At 37.0% G+C, this 24,103-nt stretch overlaps 1 protein-coding gene across 2 annotated transcripts in view; it reads left to right on the top strand.

Annotated features, from left to right (window-relative positions):
* The window catches only part of DHX35 (DEAH-box helicase 35), a 64,948-nt gene that overhangs the window by 16,229 nt on the left and 24,616 nt on the right, over positions 1-24,103 (top strand). Inside the window, exons 6-19 of one of the 2 annotated variants that reach the window (XM_089513987.1) lie at positions 658-719; positions 2,581-2,650; positions 3,247-3,306; positions 6,356-6,468; positions 6,692-6,916; positions 8,112-8,208; positions 15,348-15,506; positions 16,585-16,795; positions 17,826-17,950; positions 19,144-19,198; positions 19,912-20,007; positions 20,895-20,989; positions 22,679-22,756; positions 23,542-23,671. In XM_089513987.1, coding sequence (XP_089370113.1) covers positions 658-719; positions 2,581-2,650; positions 3,247-3,306; positions 6,356-6,468; positions 6,692-6,916; positions 8,112-8,208; positions 15,348-15,506; positions 16,585-16,795; positions 17,826-17,950; positions 19,144-19,198; positions 19,912-20,007; positions 20,895-20,989; positions 22,679-22,756; positions 23,542-23,671 — 1,576 coding nt within the window. The remainder of the gene's footprint in view (positions 1-657; positions 720-2,580; positions 2,651-3,246; positions 3,307-6,355; positions 6,469-6,691; positions 6,917-8,111; positions 8,209-15,347; positions 15,507-16,584; positions 16,796-17,825; positions 17,951-19,143; positions 19,199-19,911; positions 20,008-20,894; positions 20,990-22,678; positions 22,757-23,541; positions 23,672-24,103) is intronic. The other variant, XM_089513988.1, reaches the window with a different exon arrangement.

Here is a 24,103-nt window from a genome sequence, read left to right as displayed (position 1 = left end):
TGCAAGTGGTAGTTCATGAAAGGGACACTTCCCTGTCTAGAACCAGCCAATCATATAGTTGGGGACTGGATTTTTCACATCACCTTTTCCATACCAGTTAGACCTCAGTAAGACAGTGACCAAGTCCTTTGGCCTGGTTTGGATGTAGCATTCTGGGTTTCATGGGCAGTGTTTATGAACAATCATTGAACCTGAAAACTCAGAGGCCCCCATCATATTTCTTGTGGTTTGTACCTTTGAAAATGCCATAAGAATTACAGTATAATTTCCCTTACAACAAGAGAAATTTGCATCTATTCTTGTGCTTCCTAAAGCAGAAAAAAGATATAAATTCTGTCTTCTATAAACAGCACCACAGAAGTTGAGGTAATATTTAATAAGCTGAGAAGATGTGCAAGAAGCAAGTGGGACCTAAGGCAGATAGTTGCAGTATCCATTGCTCCTGTTCACTGCACCAGTCATGCCCTTCTCCATCCCATTTCTCCTCTAACCCAGTTTCTCCTACTCAACAAGCAGTCAACATTGGCCTGTTGTTGAGAACCTGCTCCTCCCCGGTTAGGATTTTTTAAAAACATATATGCAAAAATATCTTCTATGTTAGAACACCTTCCTTTTCCACCTTTCTGATCACAAATTGATTTTGTTTCTGTGTTTTAGTTCCTGACTGATGGGATGCTAGTGAGGGAAATGATGGCTGACCCATTATTAACAAGATATAGGTAAATATGTGACAAGTGATTTTAATCATGTATGTATTTATGATGTGAACCTCTTTCATTCATATTCATCCATAGTTACCTTCCTGCCTGTTGTTAAGTTTTAGAAGGGATGCTTCTGTGGATAGAGGCTATTTTGATTGGCATTGGAATTGGTTTTTTTTGCATGGTACTCAGGAATAGATCACAGTGATAGCACATAAACAATACATAATATATGAAATATTATTAAAATTTTATTCTTGAAGTTTTAGGTCCCAGATTAAGTGTGTCCTCTCCTTCTCCTCCAACTGCCCCCCTGTCCCAGTATTCTGTCACTATGTTTTGTTTAGCAGTCCCTACTACATTTATTTATTTATTTATTTATTTATTTATTTATTTGATTTTAGACTGCAGTTCAGGCTAAAAGCCTCACAAAACTGTTGCCTCAAGATGATGCAACACAATATAAACTACAAAGAAAGTGCAACAGATAAAATGGAAAATGAAATGAAATAACCATTGAACTGAAGTTTTTTTGTGGTTTTTTTCAGGCTATGTGGCCATGTTCTAGAAGAGTTTCTTCCTGATGTTTCGTCAGCATCTGTAGCTGGTATCTTTCTCTGAAGATGCCAGCCACAGATGCTGGCGAAATGTCAGGAAGAAATTCTTCTAGAACATGGCCACATAGCCCGAACCCCCGCCTCCTCCCCAAAATGGATGCCAGCCATGAAAGCCTTCAACTTCACATTGAACTGAACTTGCTAAAATACATAACTAAATAAAAAGGCACTTTCATGGCAGTGAAGAAATGACACACAGTACCACAAAAGCTTTTCTGACAAGGCTATTGTACAAGTGGGATGCCACAACTGAGGGATTACTACCTGTCTCACTCACTCAGCAAGTGGATTCACAAAAGGGCTCTGATGAGGGTATTGATAATCATATAATAGGTTTTGATCTATCCTGGACTCAAACCCTTTATGACTTTAAGGGTTCTGTTACAGAGTCTGAGTACCAATTCAATACTTCAGAGAATCCTCTGCATTCAAAAGGTAAAACACACAGTTGGATATCCTGATTCTAGTTCTGTTTTCCACAGGAACTCAGAAGTTTTGTGGGAGACAAAGTGGGGTTCTGCTGAACATCTTAGCATAATTGTCATGGAAGAGAACTGTCTGTCTGTTTGTTTATCTATTAATTAATTTTCTCTGGGCTACATAGGAACTCCCAAAGTCATACTGATGTCATACCCATCCCATATTTTTAATGTGTTAATTTCTTTCAGCATTTAAAACTCAAAATGCTTTCCTGCATACCCTCTGTGGGTTCTCCAGGATATTCTATGCCCAGGAGACACTTTAAAAAAAACAACACAAAACCCAGAAAGTAAACTTAAAGAGCATTGCAGACATTGGGTTAATTTTTAATTAAAGAGGAAACTTGGAAGTGACATGTCCATTTGAGAGCTAATTAATGGGCATGTTTAGCCCTAAGACTCAGGTAGTTCTCAATTAGGAAGATGTGAAAATTGAAGAGGAAAACCTCTTCTTTTTACACCCAAAGTGGAATAAGCAGAAAGGTCAGACATACAGTAATGTATCTAGTTGGTAATACACATAGGCACATGCTGTTGTCAAGTCCTGGATCTTCACCTTCCATTATTTGTCTTTCCTGAGTATGTACATAGTTGTGCTACCTTGATGACTATTGCAGATCAACTGAAGTTTTTAAATTCTTTGAGTTAAAAATGTGTGACTTCCAAGAACAATTTGCATGGTTCTTCTATAATTATTTAATATACAGTAGTCATAGTATAATAGGTAATATCTGCTAATTGTTATTTCATGAACGGAATCTTATTATTTTTGCTTTGTTTTAGTGTAATCATGTTGGATGAAGCTCATGAAAGAACATTGTATACAGACATTGCCATTGGTTTGCTAAAAAAGGTCAGAATTTCCTAATAGCATTTTGTTTGTCTTCCATTCCCCACCAACTGAATTCTCCATGGGGAGGACAAGCTTGGAGTTGTAATACTCTGGTAGCTACAGTCCTGAAATACTGCTATTAGGCTGTATGTAGTTGCCAACAGTTATGAGCATGTTACAATGTGCCATTTTTTAGCAGTGTTCCTTTCGCCTTCAGGGTTGAAGTAAATCACCGAACCTTTGCTGCTCTGAGAGATAGCAGATGATACTAATTCAGAATTTGTTCCTTTTAAAGTGAACACTGCTAGAATAAATAGTGTTTAATGGAAATGGAAAACTCTGTCCTTTGACTTTAGATGTTATTTCACACAGGCTTCAAAATAAACAATTGGATTATTTCATAAAACATTTTTTGGATTATCTACAGGTCTGACTAATACATCTACGAAAGATAAATCAACAGTGAAGGCAGTTTTAGGGATAGCACATTTCTCTGCCCTGGTATATACTGGATGAAGCTAGCAGTTTTCATACATCATACTGTTAGTTCCAAGATTTTATGATGTTTGACCATGGCTGAGCAAATTTATATTATTCTCCTCTACTATATTTCACAGGTTCAAAAGAAACGAGGAGATCTTCGTCTAATTGTAGCATCGGCAACACTGGATGCAGAGGTAGAGCTGAAAGAATTGGTTTATGCAGTACTTGTGGAATTGTTAATTTCTTGTAGAAATATGAGACAGCTGTCATTCTTGTCTTTTAGTTAGTTCTGTACCCTTTAGAGCACCATAGCCTAATCACCCTTTTAAATTACAGAGGTGCAATTTACTGGGAACATAGGTTGGTCAGACCTAAGTCCCACCTGAATAAACGGCAGTTACCTAAAAACCCAGAATGGTCAAATTCAAGTCAAATTTGCATCCTGTGATGTCATTGGAAACACAACAGGACTTCAGCTTGTTATTCCTCCAGTAGTGGAATGATACTGAAGAAAGTCCCCCCTTCCCATTCCCATGTTTCACACATGTAAAGCTGGGAAATAGTGGTTTGCTAGTATTACCCATAAATGTCACTAGCACAAGAAAAAAACACATTTCTTGGTGCACCCTGAGCTTGGCATGTAACCATAACAGTGTTTCAGGGGAGGGGTGTGAACTCCCTGCTTTTCTTTACAGCTAGAACATTTATTAAAGCCTGAGTGTAGAAATGTCAATTTTCTAGCCTCTGGACATTATAAGGGCCACATAATAAAAGATGAAACAGAAAGTGAGCAAAATGGTAGTTCTGGTTTCCAGGCAAACCAAAAACACAAACAAAACCTCTCAACCCAATTTTGGCTTTAACAGGGATGACATTCTGTTCCACTGAAATATGTTATGGGGACAACTTGTTTCAGAAAGGAACCATGCCCCTAGAGACATGCTTATCCTCCATGGATTACAAATGATCTGCATAATCTCCACCCCTTTATTAAAGGAAAATTGTGTTGGTGGAGAAAGAGAATTAAGAAGGGGTAAGGGCTTAAGTTTCTCTATGATTTGTGTTTTAACTGTATGTGGAGATTTTTTATAGATGGGATGCTTATCTAATATTGAAGTGTGAATTACCTCATGGAAGTCTCTATTTTTAAGCCAAGAAATGAGAGTTTGGATGGATATGACCAGATTAATGTCAGATACATTTTATTTGAAAGTCAGCTTGCCTAAGGATAAGCTTAATTTTTCTCTGTGTGTGTTACAGTACTTTCCACTTGTCTAAACTCTGTTAAATACCTTTTTCTAAGATTCTAAAGAACCTGTGAATTGTTCATCAGTTTATTTTAATAGGATTTAGGTTTGTTTTTTTTTACTTACTTGTGGATGAGGCATTGCATAAGTAACAGCTTTCAGTTGAAACTAAATTTCTTCCTTATTTATAAATTAAAAGATGCTATATTGACAATAACTGTTGGGGATTGATTGTACTGCACTGACAAAAATTTAAATAATCTGTTATCCTTTAAACAGCTGATAATTAATGGACAGAATCAGTTGGGTAGAATATACAAAACAAAGATTATGTATGGCAAGGGAGTCAGGCATGGCTGCATCTTGGCACCCCATTTGTTTTAATTTATATGCCAAAAATATCATGTTTGCATATAATTAGATTAGACTCGAAGGAAGGAGTTGTGAAAAATGGAAGAGACATCAGCTTTTGAAGATATGCAGATGACATTGCACTAGTAGCAGGAAATAGCAAAGACTTTAATGACCACAGATAATGTACATAACTTTAAAGTAGACAATAGTTACATTGAAATAGTTCAAGGTTTACTATACCTTGTCTGAAATTAATCAGAATGAAGAAATCAAAAGAGACTAGTACTTGGAAGGGCACCTATGAAGGATCTAGACAAGAATTTTAAAGATATATCATTGAATGCTAAAGGTGGGGTTGTCCATGGTATAATATTTCCAGTTTCTGTGTATGGTTGTGATAGCTAGACAGTGAAGAAAATCAACGCATTTGAAATGTGGTGCTGGTGAAGAATTCTGTGATACCATAGACTGTTAAAAAGACAAATAAATGGGTCCTAGACCACACTAATCTTAAATGTTACCTTGAAGACAAGATGACTAAACTGAGGCTGTTGAACTTTGGCCATATAATGAGAAGACATGACTCACTAGAAAAGACAATAATGTTTAGCAAAGTAGAAAGCCGTAGTAAAAGTGGAAGACCACATTCCAGATGGATAGACTGAATCAAAGAGGTCATGACCCTGAGTCTGCAAGACCTGAGCAGGGCAGTTCATAGCAGAATGACTTGGAGGTCTCTCATTCACCTTAAGTCAAGAGTGACTTGATGGCAATTAATAATAATGTGCCTTCAAGTTGCCTGTTGAACTATGGTGACCCCATAAATTTCTTATGGTTTTCTTATGCAAGAAATACTTAGAGATGATTCTGCCAGTTCCTTCCTCTTAAATATATAGCCTGCAGCACCTGGTATTCCTTGGCAGTCTTCCATCCAAGTACTACCCAGGGCTGTCCCTGATTAGCTTCCAAGACCAGACACAATTTAGTACCTTTCGAGTATTTAGATCATCTGTACTGATTGTTAATTTTTAAAATATTTGAGTGTTAAGTGTGGTAAATCTGTTATACTTTCTAACATTATACCCTGAAATGTTTCATAATAATATAAAATGTTTTCAAAAACTACAGTTAAATTATTGCTGAACCACCATACATTCTGCGTCAGTAGTTCTCAACATATGCCCCTTCATATGTCTTGGAATTCAATGCCCATAATTGTTTACCATTGGTCATGCTGGTTGGTCCTTCTGGACATTCCAGTCTGAAACATGTTCTCTACCAAAGGCCGAGAATCATTGCTCTTAATACTAGCTTTGCTGCATATTTCTAAGTAGAAATCATAATATTCATAAAAATTAGTAATAGAAGTAGGATGAGCAATAGATCATCCCAGCAACATATGTTGCTAAGATCTCATATTTCAGAAAACAACTAATATTTATTGCCTAAATCCAGGTGTTAGTCCCAAATACAGTAAACCTATTAAAGCAATGAACATTTGTTAAATCAACATTTATATATATTCTATTGATTCAGTGGGTCTGCTCTAGTACAACTACCTGGGGCATCCTTGGAGTCCTGGTCATCTGTAGGTCTGCTTCTTTTTTGTGATTGTGATGATGATTTGCTATCTTTATCCTAGAAATTTAGGGATTTCTTTAATCAAAATGAGACGAGTGACCCAAGCAAAGATACCAGCATGATCCTTACTGTGGAAGGACGAACATTTCCAGTGGATGTCTTCTACATTCAGAGGTCTGTTCCTGTTTAATGCTTGTAAGTGGTGGCTAGAGGAGCATGTATCTTTGATAGCTATGTGTCAACCAATGTTTGGGTGGGAAGGGAGCGTTGAATGGACCATAGACTTTTTTTAAAAAAAGAAATGTTTTACATGGGCTTCAGTACCAACACATTAAGGATGTAATCCTAAATATGTTTTCCAATTGAATGTGTCTTTCTCCTATTTTGTGAGCAACAGGCGCAGACTTCAGTGGAGGAGGGCTTCGGGAACCTTCCCCCGTCCCCTTTTGCACCGGCCAGCTGGAGCAGACTTCAGACGAGTGCTACGGGGACTCGGTGGAATCTTCATGCTTTTCCTCCCCTGGAATCTTAGTCCTCCCCTTCCCCCTCCACAGAAGGGATATGGGCAAACCTGGCAGCATCTTCATGCCCTCTCTCCTCCTCCACAAAAGGAGATGGACAGGTCCGATGGCGGAAGTGGGCTCGTTTTTTTACCCCTGCACACACAGTGCTTGCTTTTGCCCTTGTGCTGAGCAAGGAAATGTGGGTGTCATAGGTGGATAATCATATGTTTATGAATCATGTCACTTTATGTTCTTGCAGCCTTAATCCTTTTGTATCAGACATAACAGGAATGTTCAGATAATTATGATAAAGTATTCTGAAAGAATAGCCACATTATCATATAGTGGCTAAACCCACAAACTGTCCTGTGGCCTTTTCATAGTTAACTTTTTGTTATAGAATGTGCTTCTGTAGGTTAATCACTGTTTGAATAAATGTAAGTCATGGTGTGTGTGTATTTGTACAGTAAAGTAATTGTTTGGGGTGGCTTACTGTTATGGCTGCATTGGAGGTTTGGGTTTTCCACTTCCCCAGTTTCTGTTTTTTAAAGGATTTATTTAGTTTTCACCTGGGCAAGCCTGTGATAGAAAACAACTGGTTTATTCTACCAGAATTCCATTTTAAAAATGGGCTTGTATGTAGTGCACATAGGAATGATTCACACATGTCTGTACATATACTGCTTGATTACTTTATGCTTGGTGCACACAGATGATAGTATGAACTGGTACCACTGAAAAGCATTGTTTATGATGTGTTATGGAAGTTCTACAGCTGTGATGACTACAAATATAAGATGATTTGATTTTTCAGTCATTGAGAGCTAAACATTCATGTTTGATCCAGGCCATAATTTTATTTACAATTCTGAAAACAGGAGGTCTGTTTCTAGCCTGTGTTAACCCAGCATTTTAATATGTACTTGTATAATGATTAACCCTTTCTATGGAAATATTAGATTCTTTAACTCCCTATCCCTTAATATATTGTATAGAACTCTGTTGAGGTATTTCCATTTTTGTGAAATATGTGTGTTTGTTTAAAATAGATTTTAAAAGAATTTGTGCAAATATCAAAGAGAGAAGCAAAATAACTGAGAATGATTTTTGAAGGATTCAGGAATGACCAGCTAGACCTGTAAAATATAGTTAATATTGTAACATGTACGTAATTGGAATTTTACAAGAATGTTACTTATCTATATTGTCCATTCAACACCAACTGTATATTCTTTTTTCTTTGGATGAAAGGATGACTTATATTTGTACTTAAGTATTTGTACTTAAGATGTTTCTATATATTTTTTCCAACAGTCCTGTTCCAGATTATGTGAAATCAACTGTGGAAACTGTCATGAAAATTCATCAGACAGAAGGTGATGGGGATATTCTGGCATTTTTAACTGGCCAGGTAGACACAAAAGAAATGTTTGTCCTATTGAAATTGTTGTTTTGATGTAAGGCATTGGTATAAATCTTGGGTGTAACTCTAGGACAGGGTGGACAATGAGGGCCTATTTTCACCCCTGTAAGCTGTCAAAAATGTTTTTAAAAAAGCAAACCAAAAATGGATGCGGCTATAGGTCAAAACTTATATTTTTGCTATTAATCGATGTATAGAAGCCTGAAACATGTTTAAACGGTGAATTGTTATCTCAAACACTTAGAATCATAGAGTTGGTAGAGACCACAAGTGCCACCCAGTCCAACCCCCTGCCATGCAGGAACTCACAATCAAAGCACCCCTGACAGATGGCCATCCAGCTTCTGTTTAAAGACCTCCACTCTACCACACTCCAAAGGAGTGTGTTCCACTGTCAAATGGCTCTTACTGTCAGGCACTTCCTTCTAATGTTGAGGTGGAATCTCTTTTCCTGTAGTTTGCATTCATTGTTCCAGTTCCTGTTCTCTGGAGCAGCAGAAAACAAGCTTGCTCCATCCTGAATATGACATCCCTTCAAATATTTAAACAAGGCAATCATATCACTACTTCCATGTGAAGAATTCACTCTGTTTTCATCAGAGAAAACAAGCTTGCTCCATCCTGAATATGACATCCCTTCAAATATTTAAACAAGGCAATCATATCACTACTTCCATGTGAAGAATTCACTCTGTTTTCATCAGAAAAATATATTTCTGGGGAATCCGGATATAGTTCAATGGTCACCAAAACATCCTTGCAGAGTGCTGCCTGTGGCCTCAGGCTACTCTTTGCCCCTCCTTATCTTAGTCAGATGAAAATCCCCACTATTGCATTTGCACTGGATTAAACTGTTGTGCAAATGATTGTGCACTCACAACTGTTCTACAGTTTGGCATGTCTAATTGGGTGCTTCTTTACTTATGCTTCACTGGCAAATAATCAAAGAACATATGTCTCTGCAAATAATTAAATATTTTTCTAATAAAAATTTAATATATTGTAACATTCAGTCCATAAATAGTCACTGAACTTGCCCACATCTTATTCCACAATGAATCATTATCTTAATTACGGTACATAGTTTTAGGTCTAGAGGGTTTAGATACTGAAGCTAGGGCAGTTTTCTATAGTTTAATTTACACAGGAATATTTATCTCTTTGTTTCACTCAACTCTGACTTCATTAACATCAACTGTCCAACACTATACTATAGACAAGTTGGTTTAGGTTTCTCTGAGAATAATTAATGTTTCCAACACAGGAGGAGTGGTTAAAGCACTCAGAACTGATAGGCCATATGTAGACATGGAAAGATCTTGTAGTTGTAAATCTATTGTCACAGTGTACCTTTGGGTAACTGATAAGCAGACTGTAACACTGAAATGGCAAAAAAATCTTTGTCTGGACCTATAAACTGACCTGAAGTATACATTCCACAATCACTTAATCTGATCCACTAAAAAGATTGCATCACAATCTTCATATTAAGATTATCACATAGAGTTATTTTGATGTGACCATATGGATAAAATTGTAACTGGCAATATTTTGTAAATCAAGCCACCCTAGCAGCAGAAACCACAGGGAGCAAGTCTCTTGCTTCCTTAAATGAACAGAACCTAATGCATTCCATCTAAAAGAGTTTTCAAGTAAGTTGATTCGAAGGTTGCATTAGGAGGAGTATTTGATGTGATGCCTTATAATACAAACTCATGTCTGAAAAATTAAATCCATTTTTGGATGAAAATGGTTGCATACTTTTGAGTGAAAAAGTGGAACAGTAAAAGATCCCATATAAAGTTTCAGAAAATAGCATTGATTTTCTGAAATTAATCCCGAGGAATATACAGTGAAATACCTTGGAAAACATGGAATATCTGTGATAATGTATTCATCTTAATTACATGAACTTTACCCCAATATTTAATTTGAGTGATGTCCACCACTTATCCAAAGCCAGAGGTACTTCATCAAGCAATGCAGACAAATTTAGTTTGAGTAGTATTCATTTGAGATGTGGTGCTGGAGAACAATGCTGAGGATACTACAGACAGTAAAAAAAGACCAACAAGACAGAAGATGATTGGGAATTAGTAACCAAATATTGGTATAAGAAGTTGGACAAAGAATAAAAAGAAAAAAATGTGATTAAACAGAACAAAGGGGACAAAATCCAGCCACAATAGAGATAGGTAAAATGAGAGGAAGAAACCACACAATATTAAAAAATAAGTAAGACAATGAATGTTCTTTAGTTTAATTAAAAAAAAAACCTTTATTTTCTTTTGGCAAGAAGGTATGAGTTATAACAAAGACATACATATATTTATATTATATAACATAAATTGTGAAATTTGGAGTGTAATACTGAGAGATATTGTTATTATGTGTTATGTATATCTTTTGTTTTAAGAATAAAGTTATTGGGGGGGGGGGGGAAGACAAACAAATGGGTCCTTGAACAGATCAAGCCTGAAATACCCATAGAAGCCAAAATGATCAAATGGAGCTATTGTACTTTGGCCACATCATGAGAAGGCATGACTCACTAGAAAAGACAATATTGCTGGGAATGGTTGAGTGGAGACGAAAGAGAAGAAGATAGCTAGATTGAGTTAGGGAGGCCACAGGCATGAGTCTGCCAAACCTAAGCAGAGCAGTAGAAGACAGGGAGTCTTGGAGATTTCTCATCTATAGGGCCACTGTGAGTTGAGGTTGACTTGCGGGCAGTTAACAACAACAATATTCTGAGGAGCCAATATGCCTAAATACTTAATAACTTAATAACTAAATATCTAATAACTTCTCAACACCATTGGAACTTCCAATTGCCAAATAACCTAGAATGTTCCTCCAAAGTCCCTCTTGATTAAATGAAATAGTTTCTATGACCAACCCAAGTGTTTGAATAAATGAAGTCTGAATAATTGTGAATATGATATTACAGTCATGAGGAAAAAAAGTTTTCTAGTTACAGTAGTTAGAAAACTATATGGGCTACTTCATACAGTTTTTTTTAAAAAAGTAGTAAAACATAGGTTTTTGTGATTTACACATCTGCTGCAATGTGGGAAAGCAAATTCATAGAACTCTGTTATACAGTTCATGATGTCTGCCTAGCTTTGGAAACTTTAAAAAAACAACACCAAAATAGGCAAATTGTAGAAAGATTTAAAGCAGACAGGAAAATTTATCAGATAGAAAAAGAGGATATGGAATTTGGGACATTACTAAGTAAAGACTCAGATCATACAATCTCAAAACTATATAAAATATTACTACATTTAGAAATGGAAGATGAGACGGTCAAGCAATATATGATCAATTGGGCACAAGACTTAGGCAACCCAATATTTTTAGAGGAATGGGGAAAAAACTGGAATGTTAAGATGGAAATGCACCCTGAGTGCAGATGTTAAAGAAAATTATCTTAAGATACAATATAGATAGTACCTTACACCAGAAAAATTAAGTAAAATTTACAAAAATAACAAGAAAGAATGCCGGAACTGCCAAAATGGTACAGGGAATTTTATGCATATATGGTGGGAATGTAAAAAAAATTAAAAAATTTGGACCCAAATTCATCAAGAAATCAAAGAAATCCTAAACATTAAAATAAAATTCGAAGCAAAATTTTTCTTACTGGGGATGATGAGTGATGCAAAATTGGAGAGTAAATATGGGGAAATTATCTTCTATATGGTAATAGCAGCGAATGGTAATAGCAAAAAAATGGAAAAGTAAGGATGAATTACTATTAAAAGATTGGTACATAAAAGTATATGATAGAATCGGATAAACTTACTAATATGTTAAGAGAAGGGAATGAAAGTAGATGGGAAAATGAATGGGCACCTATTACCAAACATTTAAAAGAAAGAACAAAGAAAACAGCAGATTAAATACAAAAAGGGATGGATATGAACTTATTAAATATTTGATTTACACTGGCGGAATTAGGTTTGCCTGAGTGTGCAACAATCTGAGAATAGGATCTTATTTTTCATACTTTTTACTTTTTTATACTCTGTCATATTTGATTATAGTATAAGGGAAATAAAAATAAAATATTGAATATATAGAGTGTACTAGTGAAGGAAGAATTGATAGAGTACAGGAAAATAGATACATTTAAAGGTTTAATATGTCAAACTATAAGATTAATATGATGCTGTATTTTGGTAGATAATAAACACAATATAACAAAGGAAAGGATGTTTAAACTTAACTGAAAAAGGTAGGATGTAATTGGAAAGTGCATAAAAAGACAGGTTTCTTCAGTTTGAAGGATGGGAAGTGATTTTAAATGTTTATGTATGTTAGTATAATAGAATGGTTATTTGTTTTTGTTTATTAGTTAAGTTACTGTATTTGTTTGTTATACATGTATGTTCTGTTGAATTTTAAATAATAAAATTTAAAAAAATCAATCACTTAGGCTTAGGCTTTGGGCATCTATTTGTTGTGTTTGAAGCAGACATTTTATAACTCAGAATTGAAATACTAAATTGCACAGTCTTCTGTTGTAGAGAAATCTTGTAGCACATTTTTCAGGCTAACTGAAAGAAAGGAATTGGCAGCATGAGCTTTTGTAGACTTCAATCTGCTTCCTCAAAGTGATTTGCAGGCATCAGACCATTGCCACTAACAGGCCCAACTCCATCAGGGCTAGCCTGAAGATGAAGAACCCTCCCTCCATGCCACCTGTCATCATCTGGCCTGGGAGGGAGTGAAAAGGCAGGCCCTGTTAAGGAAAAATGCAACATGGGATATACAGTGAAAGAAATAAAACATGTATGTGAGAGTCAGGATGACTCAGCAAAAAGCAATTAGGAGCCACACAGGTGTAAATGGTAATGTAATTAGCAAGTCCTAAATGCCAAGGACAGAAATGCAAAGTGGATAATTGAACACACCTGAGAATTGTTAAGTGGACAAGGTGAGATGATGAAATCATTAATTGTGGGTTGAACCAAGAGAACCAATGAAAATGGTTGTACACGCCCACTGGGTGGAAACTGACAAGAGTGGGTGGTGTTTTCCAATGACTATAATAATGGCTATGAATCCCAGTGTATTTTGTGGGTAGTAGTAGTGGATAGTTGTGGTGGAGTATTGGTGTTGTGTTGGATAGTTTTGGAGCTGTATATAGTAGAATAAAGTAGATCTTTTATATAAGACTACTGAGTTGTCTGGTGTCTTGAAGAAGATACAAGAGCCAGCTGGATCCTGAAGAAGTGTGAAGACTTCTGTGGAAGCAAGAGTGAGAAGGCTTGGAGAGTTTGTCAGGGTCTTCAGCCTATTCTCTGTAACTCTGCTGCTTTAGAGCAAAGCTTTAACCACTGGCCAAAACTGGTCAGCGCCGGTGCGTAACAAGGTGGTGAGTTCGAGCCAGAGGTGAAGAGCTACAACTCCCATCATCCCTGACAGGCCCAACTCCATCAGGCCTAGTCTGAAGAAGAAGAGCCCTCCCTCCATGCCATCTGTCATAATTTGGCTTGGGAGGGCCGCTTTGATTGTCATCACAGAAAAGCGGGATATAAATAAAAGTTTTATTATTTATTTATTTAAAAGGCAGGCCCATCTCCATCAGGGCTAGCCAGAGCAAGCAGAAGGGCCCTCCCTCCAGTTCATCTGCCATGATCCAAGCCTCAGAGGGAGAGAAGAAGCACTGGACATGATCCTCTTCCACACCACCATTCCCTTCTCCTTTTGTGTCACAACTTTTTAGATTGTAAGCCTAAACGGAACCATTGGATTAAAAATAAAAATAATTGTAAGCCGTTCTGAGAGCTGTTAGGGCTGAAGGGTGGGGTATAAATACCGTAAATAAATAAAAAATAAGTAGACTGAAGTCTACGAAAGCTCATGCTGCCAATTTTTTCCTTTCAGTTGCTCTCAAAGGTGCTACAAGATCTCTCTATGTACTGATTCTATAGACTGACATGGCTATATGTTTGAAGTCTTCTGTTCTGCTATATTCCTGTTCTGAAGTCTGTATTTGAATGAAAAATGTTTACTATTCTGCCTCAGAAATATATCTTTAACTGTCAACTTTTGTTTTTTAAGATTATAAAACACAAATAATAATAATAAAATAAATATAATAAAATTTTTATTTATATACCGCCCTTCCAATGATCAGGGCGGTGAACAGCATATAAAATCAATACAATAAAATACAAAGCATATACAAATAAACAGGCAAAATATACATATTAAAAACAAATTAAAAACCCATCAGCCATCCATCATGTTAACAGAAGAGGGAGGCAGGCCAACTGGAGCTTCACTCGGGGGATGCAGCTTGGAATAAGAAGGTTTTTAGATCCCTTCTAAATTGAGCCAGGGAGGTGGCCGAGCGGAGCTCTGTGGGCGGCGTGTTCCAAAGGGCCGGGGCAGCAATGGAATACGTCCTCCTCCTTGTGGAGGTGAGTCTGGCCCCTGGGACCCTAAGTAGTTGCTGCCCAGAAGTTCTGAGGGTGCGGGGCGGATTGTATGGGGAGAGGCGGTCCTTCAGGTATCCCGGGCCCAAGCCATGTAGGGCTTTATAGGTAATCACCAACACCTTATACTGTGCCCGGAAGCGGATAGGCAGCCAATGCAGGTCTTTTAGCACAGGTGTAATGTGGCTGGCCCTGGAAGTACCAGTGATCAGCCTGGCTGCCATATTTTGTACCAACTGTAGCTTCCGGGTATGGTATAAGGGTTGCCCCATGTAGAGCGCATTGCAGAAATCCAATCTAGAGGTTACCAGAGCGTGTACCACCGTTTCAAGGTCCCTCTGGGCCAGGTATGGGCGCAGCTGGCGAATAAGCCGAAGCTGATAACAGGTGTTCTTGACCGTCGCATTCACCTGAGCTGTAAGGTGAAGCGACGAGTCAAGAAACACCCCCAGGCTGCGCACGGAGTCCTTCACAGGTAGCGTGATCCCGTTCAGGACAGGTGGAACCACCGCCATTCCTGGACCAGGGGAACCTATCACGAGCACCTCCGTTTTCTCTGTTGAAAAGAGCTTGCAAGAGTCAATTAGATGTTGTCTATGAGCATTCCTTCATCCTTGTGATACTGTCTTGAACTAAATATATTTTGATATTCCATTTATTTTTATGGTTTTCTAGGAGGAGGTAGAAACTGTTGTTTCAATGCTGATAGAACAGGCACGGATCTTTGCTCGCACAGGAATGAAGAAACATCTGCGCGTTCTTCCTATGTATGCTGGGTTACCTGCTTCTGAACAGATGAAAGTGTTTGAGAGAGTATCTCATAATGTTAGAAAGGTAAAAGCACTTCTGGTATTGTTGTCATTAATATAGTTTCATTTGGCATAATGCTTATGTCCTGACAGTAACTTGCTATGTATTAATATTTAGCAGTGTAGCACCACCTTCCTACAGGTTATTTGGTAGCCTGTGCTATAGAGATTTTTGAACAGTGTTCTTACCATACCAGTGTACTGTTATAGTTTGAGTGTTGAACTAGACACTGGTAGACCAGGGTTCAAATCCCCACTGAGCCATGGAAATCTGCTGCATGGCCTTGGGTATGTCACATTCTCTCAACCTCAGAAGAAGGCAATGACAAATCTCCTATGAACAAATCTTACAGAGGAAACTCTATGATAGGTTCACTTTAGAGTCACCATAAACCCTAAATGGTTTAAAGGGATAAAACAACCTCTCCATACATATGTCACCCTGCTTGACAGTTTTAGCAATTATGCTTTCTTTTATGCTGCTCACAAGTACCCATCTACTACACCATTCTCCCAAAAATGCTGAATGTGTAAAAGATTGGTTGATGTGGAAAATAGGATGTTGGATTAGATAGACATTTGGTTAGATCTGACATGGATCCTGTGTTCTTAAAACTACAATTTTGTCTACTAGGACTGTCCCTTACCAATTTATTTGTAAAGAATCTCCATTTTTGTTTTCCTTTATCTGATTTTAATCTTTGAATGCTTATGCACTTTTGTTTTAAACATTAGAGCAAAAATCTGCCCTTGATAAAACTGAATTGCAAGAACAGTTTTTAAAAGGAGAAAACAGCAGTGTGGATTGATCTGACAGCAAGACTGTTCACTTTTCCAATCCATTACATGTGCACTGGATATTTCAGTGTTGTTTTCAAATTAGATCTTATTGACTTCCCCCTCAGAGGTATTTTATGCACGTTTTGACTGATGCATATAATTGAATACCTTATTAACTAAGATGGGGACGTAATGAAGGTTTAGTGAATTTTTTAAAAATGGAACTCATTGGAAACATTATTGGTATTTCCTCAAGCTTATCAAGTTAGTAATCATGGAGCATAATGAGCTCAAAACAATCTGATTTTCTTTCATTGTTTTAGGTTATAGTGGCCACTAATATTGCAGAAACATCTATTACAATCAATGGCATTTCATTTGTGATTGACTGTGGCTTTGTGAAGCTCCGTGCATATAATCCAAAAACAGCAATTGAATGCCTTGTGGTTGTTCCAGTATCGAAGGCCTCAGCGAATCAGAGGGCAGGTCGGGCAGGTCGAAACCGTTCAGGAAAATGCTACAGACTTTATACAGGTGGGGCAGTGCTTTAAAAAAGAGTTTTTGCTCTTTTGGTGGTGTATATGTTTAAAAATCCTTTAGCTGTCTTCAGTGTAATAAAGATTTATCATCCTGTCATAAGATTTTTATAATGGATATTCAGCTATTTTCAAATAGTTTTATAATAGATTTTGTAATACAGTTTAACAAAGTAAGCATGATTTAAAATGCAAACACTTGTATGTGTTACTGTATGTATTTTTGCAAAACGTTAGTCTCTGTGTTTTGGACGTATGAATGGCAATAAGTGTATTTTGTGAGTGGTGTCTTCATAGAGTTAGTAGGAGTACTAGGAAGCAAATGTTGGGCATTCACTACCTAAGTATAAACATCCTAAGTGTAGTTGCATGGTAAAAAGAGTAAGAAGCTAGTCAAGTTAGGGAAAAAATGGAAAACCGAAAAAGTGTACTTAATTGGTACAGTTGCCCTTAATCATGCTGCGTCATGCTGATACATGATCCAGTCACCTGATGCTGGATAGCCAGAAAAACATTTACCGTTAAAGTGTTGTGTAGTTGGATGAGAAGTAGCCCTGTGCAAAAGGACAATAGAAATCTCATTTCTAGTTGGTTGATTGGAACAAATGGGCTATTACAAATCCAGTCTAATTGGCTAAGGACAAAATACCAGTAAAACTTGTTACAAATTGGCTGATAAGACAAACTGTTAACAGACATTCTTGATCGGTGAATGTGTAGATACATAGGGTTTTGAGATACGATATAACCTAATAATTACCATACCTGATAAAGCTGGTTATATCTAGGTAATTAGATTATGCAGTGTTCAGCCCTACCCCATTCCTCAAACTCTGCAAAATTATCTTGGAGGTAAATTCATGTTGTAATCTGTGGAAGATCAGTTGCCTTGTGACCTCCCTACACTCATAATGCTTCTGTGTTTGTATATGAATGTCTATACTCTTAAGTTCCAAAGTTTTATAGCAGAATGAGTGGATACAGGTTTAAAGGACTGATGGATTAATGAAATTTTATTGTCTTTATAGAGGAAGATTTTGAGAAGTTGCCACAATCCACTATTCCTGAGATGCAGCGCAGTAACCTAGCACCAGTCATCCTCCAGCTGAAAGCTTTAGGAATTGACAATGTGCTCAGGTTTCCTTTCCTCTCAGTAAGTGTGAGACTCTTGTTTAGCTGTTTATCTTGTGCCGTTTAGTTTGCCAGATTCTTCCATAGTATGACTCACATTTCAAGAAAAATATCAAGATTTGCTTTTCTTTTATTGGGACACCTCCATAACATTCTGATCAGTGCTAAACAGCACAGATAGGTAGACCCCAGTATTTAATTGGCTGTCATAGATTAACAGGAATCCCTTGCAGGCGAGTGCATAGAATTTCATCCAGGTCAGCTAATAGGCTGATTTAGGATGGATCTTTTTTACCCAATTCCACTAGATTGCCCCATTTTTACACTGGTCTCCAAGAAAGAGAAGCCCCTTTCTTTTTGAGTGATTGTAGGCAAAAACATAATTTTATACTCCCCCCTCATATTTCCTTACAGTTGACCATCCACATTTGCAGCTTTAATAATAATAATAATAATAATAATAATAATAATTTGTTTTATTTATATACTGCTATTCCAAAGATCATAGCAGTGAACAGCAAGTAAGCTAATTAGCAAGTAAGCTAATTTGCCCCCAACAGTCTGGGTACTCATTGATTATTCATGGATTTGATTAATATGATATCTCTAGGAAGCACTAGGTCTTCCAGCATGACTCTGTGGTTAGTGTCCATCAGAAGTCACACTGGAGGACCTAGAGATTCCTAGAGAGAACACTTCTCTAGGCATTTGTAGATCCTCTAGCACAATTTCATAGTCAACTTCTTCAACAACTTCTTCTTCTTCTTTAACTTCAAATATATAGTGCTGTAGATATTCACAGTGCTGTACATACAATAAAAATCAATAAAAATAAAACCTGCCATCTTGACCATAGAATTGCCCTGGAGGACCTAGAGATTCCTAGAAAGGTGTTCTCTCAGATAAAAAAAAGTTTTTTTTATTTGTGGTTTTTCCACTTTCACAGGGTCCTCTACCCCTAACCTCGGCGAATATGGAATATTCTTGCAATAGAATTTGGAGTTCTTGTGTTATCTTTCTGGATTTTAGTTCAGAACACTACATTCTTATATTTATTACTATTAGTGATGGCCATTCCATACAACTGAGAGGAACAGCTAAAAATGTTTATCTATGAAATGTCTAAATGACATGTGTTTGACAGAGGAAAGGCAGCTAGAAATGGAATCAATGTCTCTACAGCAGGCAGAGCAAACTGTTTTTTCCCCCCTCCAGCCTCCACCTGCTCAGTCAATGGTGCAAGCTTTGGAGCTACTCTATGCATTAGGAGGTAAGATGGTTTAATTTTCATTACTTCAGAAAAGATAAAGGATTATCTTCTCCTGGAATCTTTCAATTTCTGTTTGTTTTGTGCTTTTAGGTTTACATTGTAGTGTAGGGCTGCGGTGGCTTAGTGGTTAAGATGCCAATTCTGACGATCGTAAGGTTAACAGTTCAAGGCCCAGGTGGTGCGGGACAGAGTGAGCTCCTGTCACTAGTCCCAGTTTCTGCCAACCTAGCATATCAAAAGCATGCAAATGCAAGTAGATAAATAGGTACCACTTTGGTGAGAAGGTAACAGTATTCCATGTAGTCATGCTGGCCACATGACCACAGAGTCATCTTTGGAGAGCGCTGGCTCTTTGGCTTAGTAATGGAGATGAGCACCACCCCCTACAGTCGGTTACGACTAGATATTCACATCAAGGGGAAATCTTTAACCTTTACCTTTTGTAGTTATCCAGACAACTGACAAACTCCATGTAAAGTTTAGCTAGACCCTTACTTCTGAAGAATAGTATGTGCAGTATCATAAATCCTTCTGTGCAGAGAATTGTGTTTTTAAAACATGCATAATTTTTATTCATATTTTATTGGTTTTAAAGCTGTATCAATACAGATATAACAGCCAACCTAACATACATATAATTATTTGTTACAAAGTATATTATAAGCACTTGTTGGGTCATCCGTATTTATGTTTTGTATTTGCTTCTCTTGCAGGGCTTGATAAATATTGCCGTCTCACTGAACCTCTTGGAATTAGGATAGCAGAATTCCCTTTGAATCCCATGTTTGCTAAGATGCTCCTAGAATCAGGTAATTCCAAAGTCATACTGTTGTCATTCAGCCTACATGTAGTCAATTTGTCATACCTTAGAGGTAAGAATGCTGTACTTGCTTTTTCATCAAAAGGAATATTTGCTGTTTGGTTTTCCTTAATGTTATAAATATTTGGATAACACTTGGATCATGATGGTGGAATGTAGGAGACAAGAAAGCAGAACTGAAGAAAGTGCACTTCCTTTAAGTCCATACAACAACAAAACAAAGCCTAAATATGCCAAAAGTGTGATAGCTGCAATTTATTGAGTAAATTCCGACTGAGGCTTCAGGGAGTTAATCTTCCTCCTCTGTTACAGTTGCTAAAGTCAACAAAGAAATAGTTGTACTATTTGTTGCCCAAGGTTAGTTTCTATGTGATTACCCATGATATATATGTGTGCACTGGGACTCTGGTAGGCCATCTCCCTATTTTATCACCTTGCATCTGCCAAAAAGGTTAGGGGAATCTCTGGAACAGGATTCAGTGTAGTGGAGGGACCTATAGTCGTAATGGGAAAGTCAGCTATTTTTGTCTGGTTAATAAATTAATCACTGCATAAATTGCCAGTGCAATCTGACTTTAATGGGTATGATTCTTTTTAATCTGCATTTGAATATATGTTCGTACCCCTTTGTGATAGGACAAGCTGGAAATCAGAATGTTAGCAGACATGTTCTTGAGTATAAGTTGAAATGCAATAGAAAATAATTCTCCATATTTCACATAACTATAGATTTGATATTTAGCTTGTTTTGTAATACAAGTTACCTGATGCTGTAATTTTAACCAGGTGAGTGTGTGAAGCACATTATCTTATTTAGCATTTCAGTGTTTGGGAAACTGAATTGAAGTTCTTTCCACCCTTTTGATAATATTTCAGGGAATTTTGGTTGCTCCCAGGAGATTCTGAGCATTGCTGCCATGATGCAGATCCAAAACATCTTTACAATTCCTCCAAACCAGAAGACACAAGCTGTAAGTGTCATTTCTGTACTCAGTGACATTAGTTTGAGCCTCTTTCAGTTATTTTGCATATAGATTTAAAAAGCTTGGTATCCTGTTTAATTCATGATGTTCACTATTTCTCATTGACTACATCTCCAATTAACATCTGATAGTCCTAAGAAGCTTGATTATTTGGTGATTCATTCTGTATCAGAAGATGAAATTATAGTTGTTCACTGCTCAGAGTAAGAAGTATATAATTAAGTTAAATTTGAACTTTAAACCTGATGACGCTGATATATTCAGTGACAGGGATTCAGCCTGGTTTTTTTTCCATCTCTCTGAAACATTCACATATGCAGTTAAGAGTGCTTCTGGCACTGCCTATGGTCCTGGGATGTTCAGATGTGATGCTGAATCCTTTTATGTAGCTTAGGCTTGTATACCGGATGTACTCATTTTTGGAGGAGGTAGACCTAGTCACTGTGGCACACATTCAGATTGTGTCAAAGTTGGATTCCTGAAACGTACTGCATGGAAAAGTCATCTGATACAGAAACTGCAGCTAAACTTTTGATAAGCTAGTTTCTTGGGACATGTATGTTTCCTTTTATAAGACATTCTCTTCACTCAATTCAAAATAATTCATTTTTACATTTAAAGCTCTAAACATCTTGGGATAGACTTAAAATACTATCTTCTCCAAAAACACCTTGCCAGCCCAAAGAGACCAGTCAGGAAAAGGCTTTTTGCATTTCTTACTTCATGTGAGATATGGTTGATATGAAGATATGGAAAGCCTGCTTTTGTTGTTGAATTTTGCCTGTGAAAAGCACTGCCCAGGAAACCTGTCTGGCCTCTTCTTGTTGCTGCAATGATCACTAAAAATATTTTTGTTTTCACTTGACTCTTATTATTTCTACTCCTTTCACCTCAGTTGCTTTTATCTGCTGCTTTGGCCTATGTTCTTTTAATTTGTGTTTAATTTGCTGCTCCTTGTCACCTTGTCTTTGAATATGGGGGTCTTTTATCAGTATATTTAAAAATGCTTCCTATCGTTTTAACTTTTAAATGATTGATAGAATTACAATAAAATACTATATATACTCACGTATAAATCTAGAAATTTAGGTTAAAAAATTGACCCAAAAAACCTGAGTTAACCTATCCACAGGTCAACGTAAATAATGTATCTTAACTCTTATTTAAAAGAAGGAACCATTTCCTGTTGAAAAATAAGAGTATAATATGTGAAGCACTGACCCCCCTCTACTCTCTCATCCATCCAGTCTTAAGAATAAGCACAAAGAGTAATGTCTGATGGAATTTTATAAGTTCTTTGACATTATTTTGCTTTGCTTTATCCTTTAGATCTTTGCTGTATGCCCATAAATTTTATCCTCAACTTTTCTATGGGTCATAGCAAAATCCATAATTTTGGCCCCAAAACTTGCCCTCGACTTATACATGAGGTCAACTTATAGTCGATTATAAATGGTAGGCAGGATTTGTGTAACACAGAACAGTGTTAATTAAAGGGGCACTGTAACTGAAAAGGAAAAAGAGATGATAGTAGGTAACAGGAGAATTGCAAAGGTCAGAGGGATTCACAAATTTCTTAAATGGATGTAATGCTATTGACTTGAGTGGGACTTCCAAGAAAATGATGTGTGGTCTCTTTTTAAAGTATTTAAGTTTGTAATCATTTCTCCTTTTCAGACCAGAGAACACAGAAAATTTGCTGTTGAAGAGGGTGACCATCTCACTATGCTTAATGTCTATGAAGCTTTTATCAAAGTAAGCAGCATGCCAAATAACAAAAGAACACGCGAGGCCTGCATTTACATCTTCAGTTCTGCTAGATGTGGATTTTACATCTTCAATCTAGCTGAAGTCCAGCATAGGGACTGGCTGTGTGTTGAAGGTCAAGAGAAAACAACACAGGTTCTGACAGAGGGGTTGTTCCAAAACCCTGAAAACCCTGCTTGGTCCTTTTATGACTTGAAATGTTTAGGAGCCATCCATGTGATCATGGCCACACAAGTGTACCTCTTTCTTCTTAGGGACTAGGAACTTTGTATGTGATATACTATTTAAAAATGAATGATGAAATTCTCAAGCTTAACACAATCCATGTCCTGTCAGCAATCCCATGAACTCAAAGTATGCTTGCTTGCAGATATGCTTGCTTATGTTTGGAGCACGTGCACTTTTTGTGATTAATATATTGCCTTGACTGCAGAACACCCTAATTCATAATGGCTATGTCAACTGAAATTTATATTTGGAATGCAGAGAAATTTGATATTGGATAGAAACTAATTAATCATGAGACTTCCAGTGCTGGACATCAGAGACTCTTTCACAGATTCAAGTATCAATCTTCATCTTGTCTTGCCCAAAGGGTTTTATGATTTTAGACATACAGTATTTTGTTCATATTGTAGACAGATTTGAGTTTTTATGTTCCCACTCCCTCTTTCCATAATGTTAGGGAAATAAAAGCCTGGAAATGAAGTTAGAGCTAACACTTATTTGAAACTTTTCCAGTACTGTTTAGCTTTTTGTTTTTTCCCATCTAGCACAACAAGAATTCTCAGTGGTGCCAAGATCATTTTTTGAACTATAAAGGCCTCGTCAGAGCCACAGCTGTGAGAGAACAGCTGAAAAAACTTCTTGTCAAGTTCAAAGTACCAAAAAAATCCTGTGAAGGTATGAGGAAGAGAAAAGTGCTTGGTTACATTGTATCTGTTGATGATTCCCTGCATGTCCTTTCATGGCATTTTGTATAATTGATTTCTTTGCTTACTTTTTAGCAGTAGCTTATAACACTCATTCATTTTAAATTGTTTTGATGATGTGTGGTGTATTTTTTCTAATGGGAGCTTTGGTGGAAGTTTTCTAACATATTCAGTATGCCTGTAACTCTTGTTCTTGTCAGCTTTAATGCTACAAGCTAGTAATATTTATATCTAGGAGTGCAGGGAATCTGGAATAAATTTTGTTAACTGTGTAGACACACCCTTGTCTGGCTTCCCTCTTCATGTTTCATTTGCTTATGTGTTGCATTAAGAAAAAAACAAATGATATTGTGTTTCTTGAAAAGAGAAATGAACACACCTAGTTTGACAACCATTTGTCTGT

This window comes from Sceloporus occidentalis, unplaced genomic scaffold (genome assembly GCF_023333645.1).
Source record: "Sceloporus occidentalis isolate IW3139 unplaced genomic scaffold, rSceOcc1.0.p SCAF_3, whole genome shotgun sequence".
Classification (NCBI taxonomy): domain Eukaryota; kingdom Metazoa; phylum Chordata; class Lepidosauria; order Squamata; family Phrynosomatidae; genus Sceloporus; species Sceloporus occidentalis.
The sequence above is the reverse complement of the archived record's forward strand: the minus strand, read 5'-3'. Positions and strand labels throughout refer to the sequence as shown.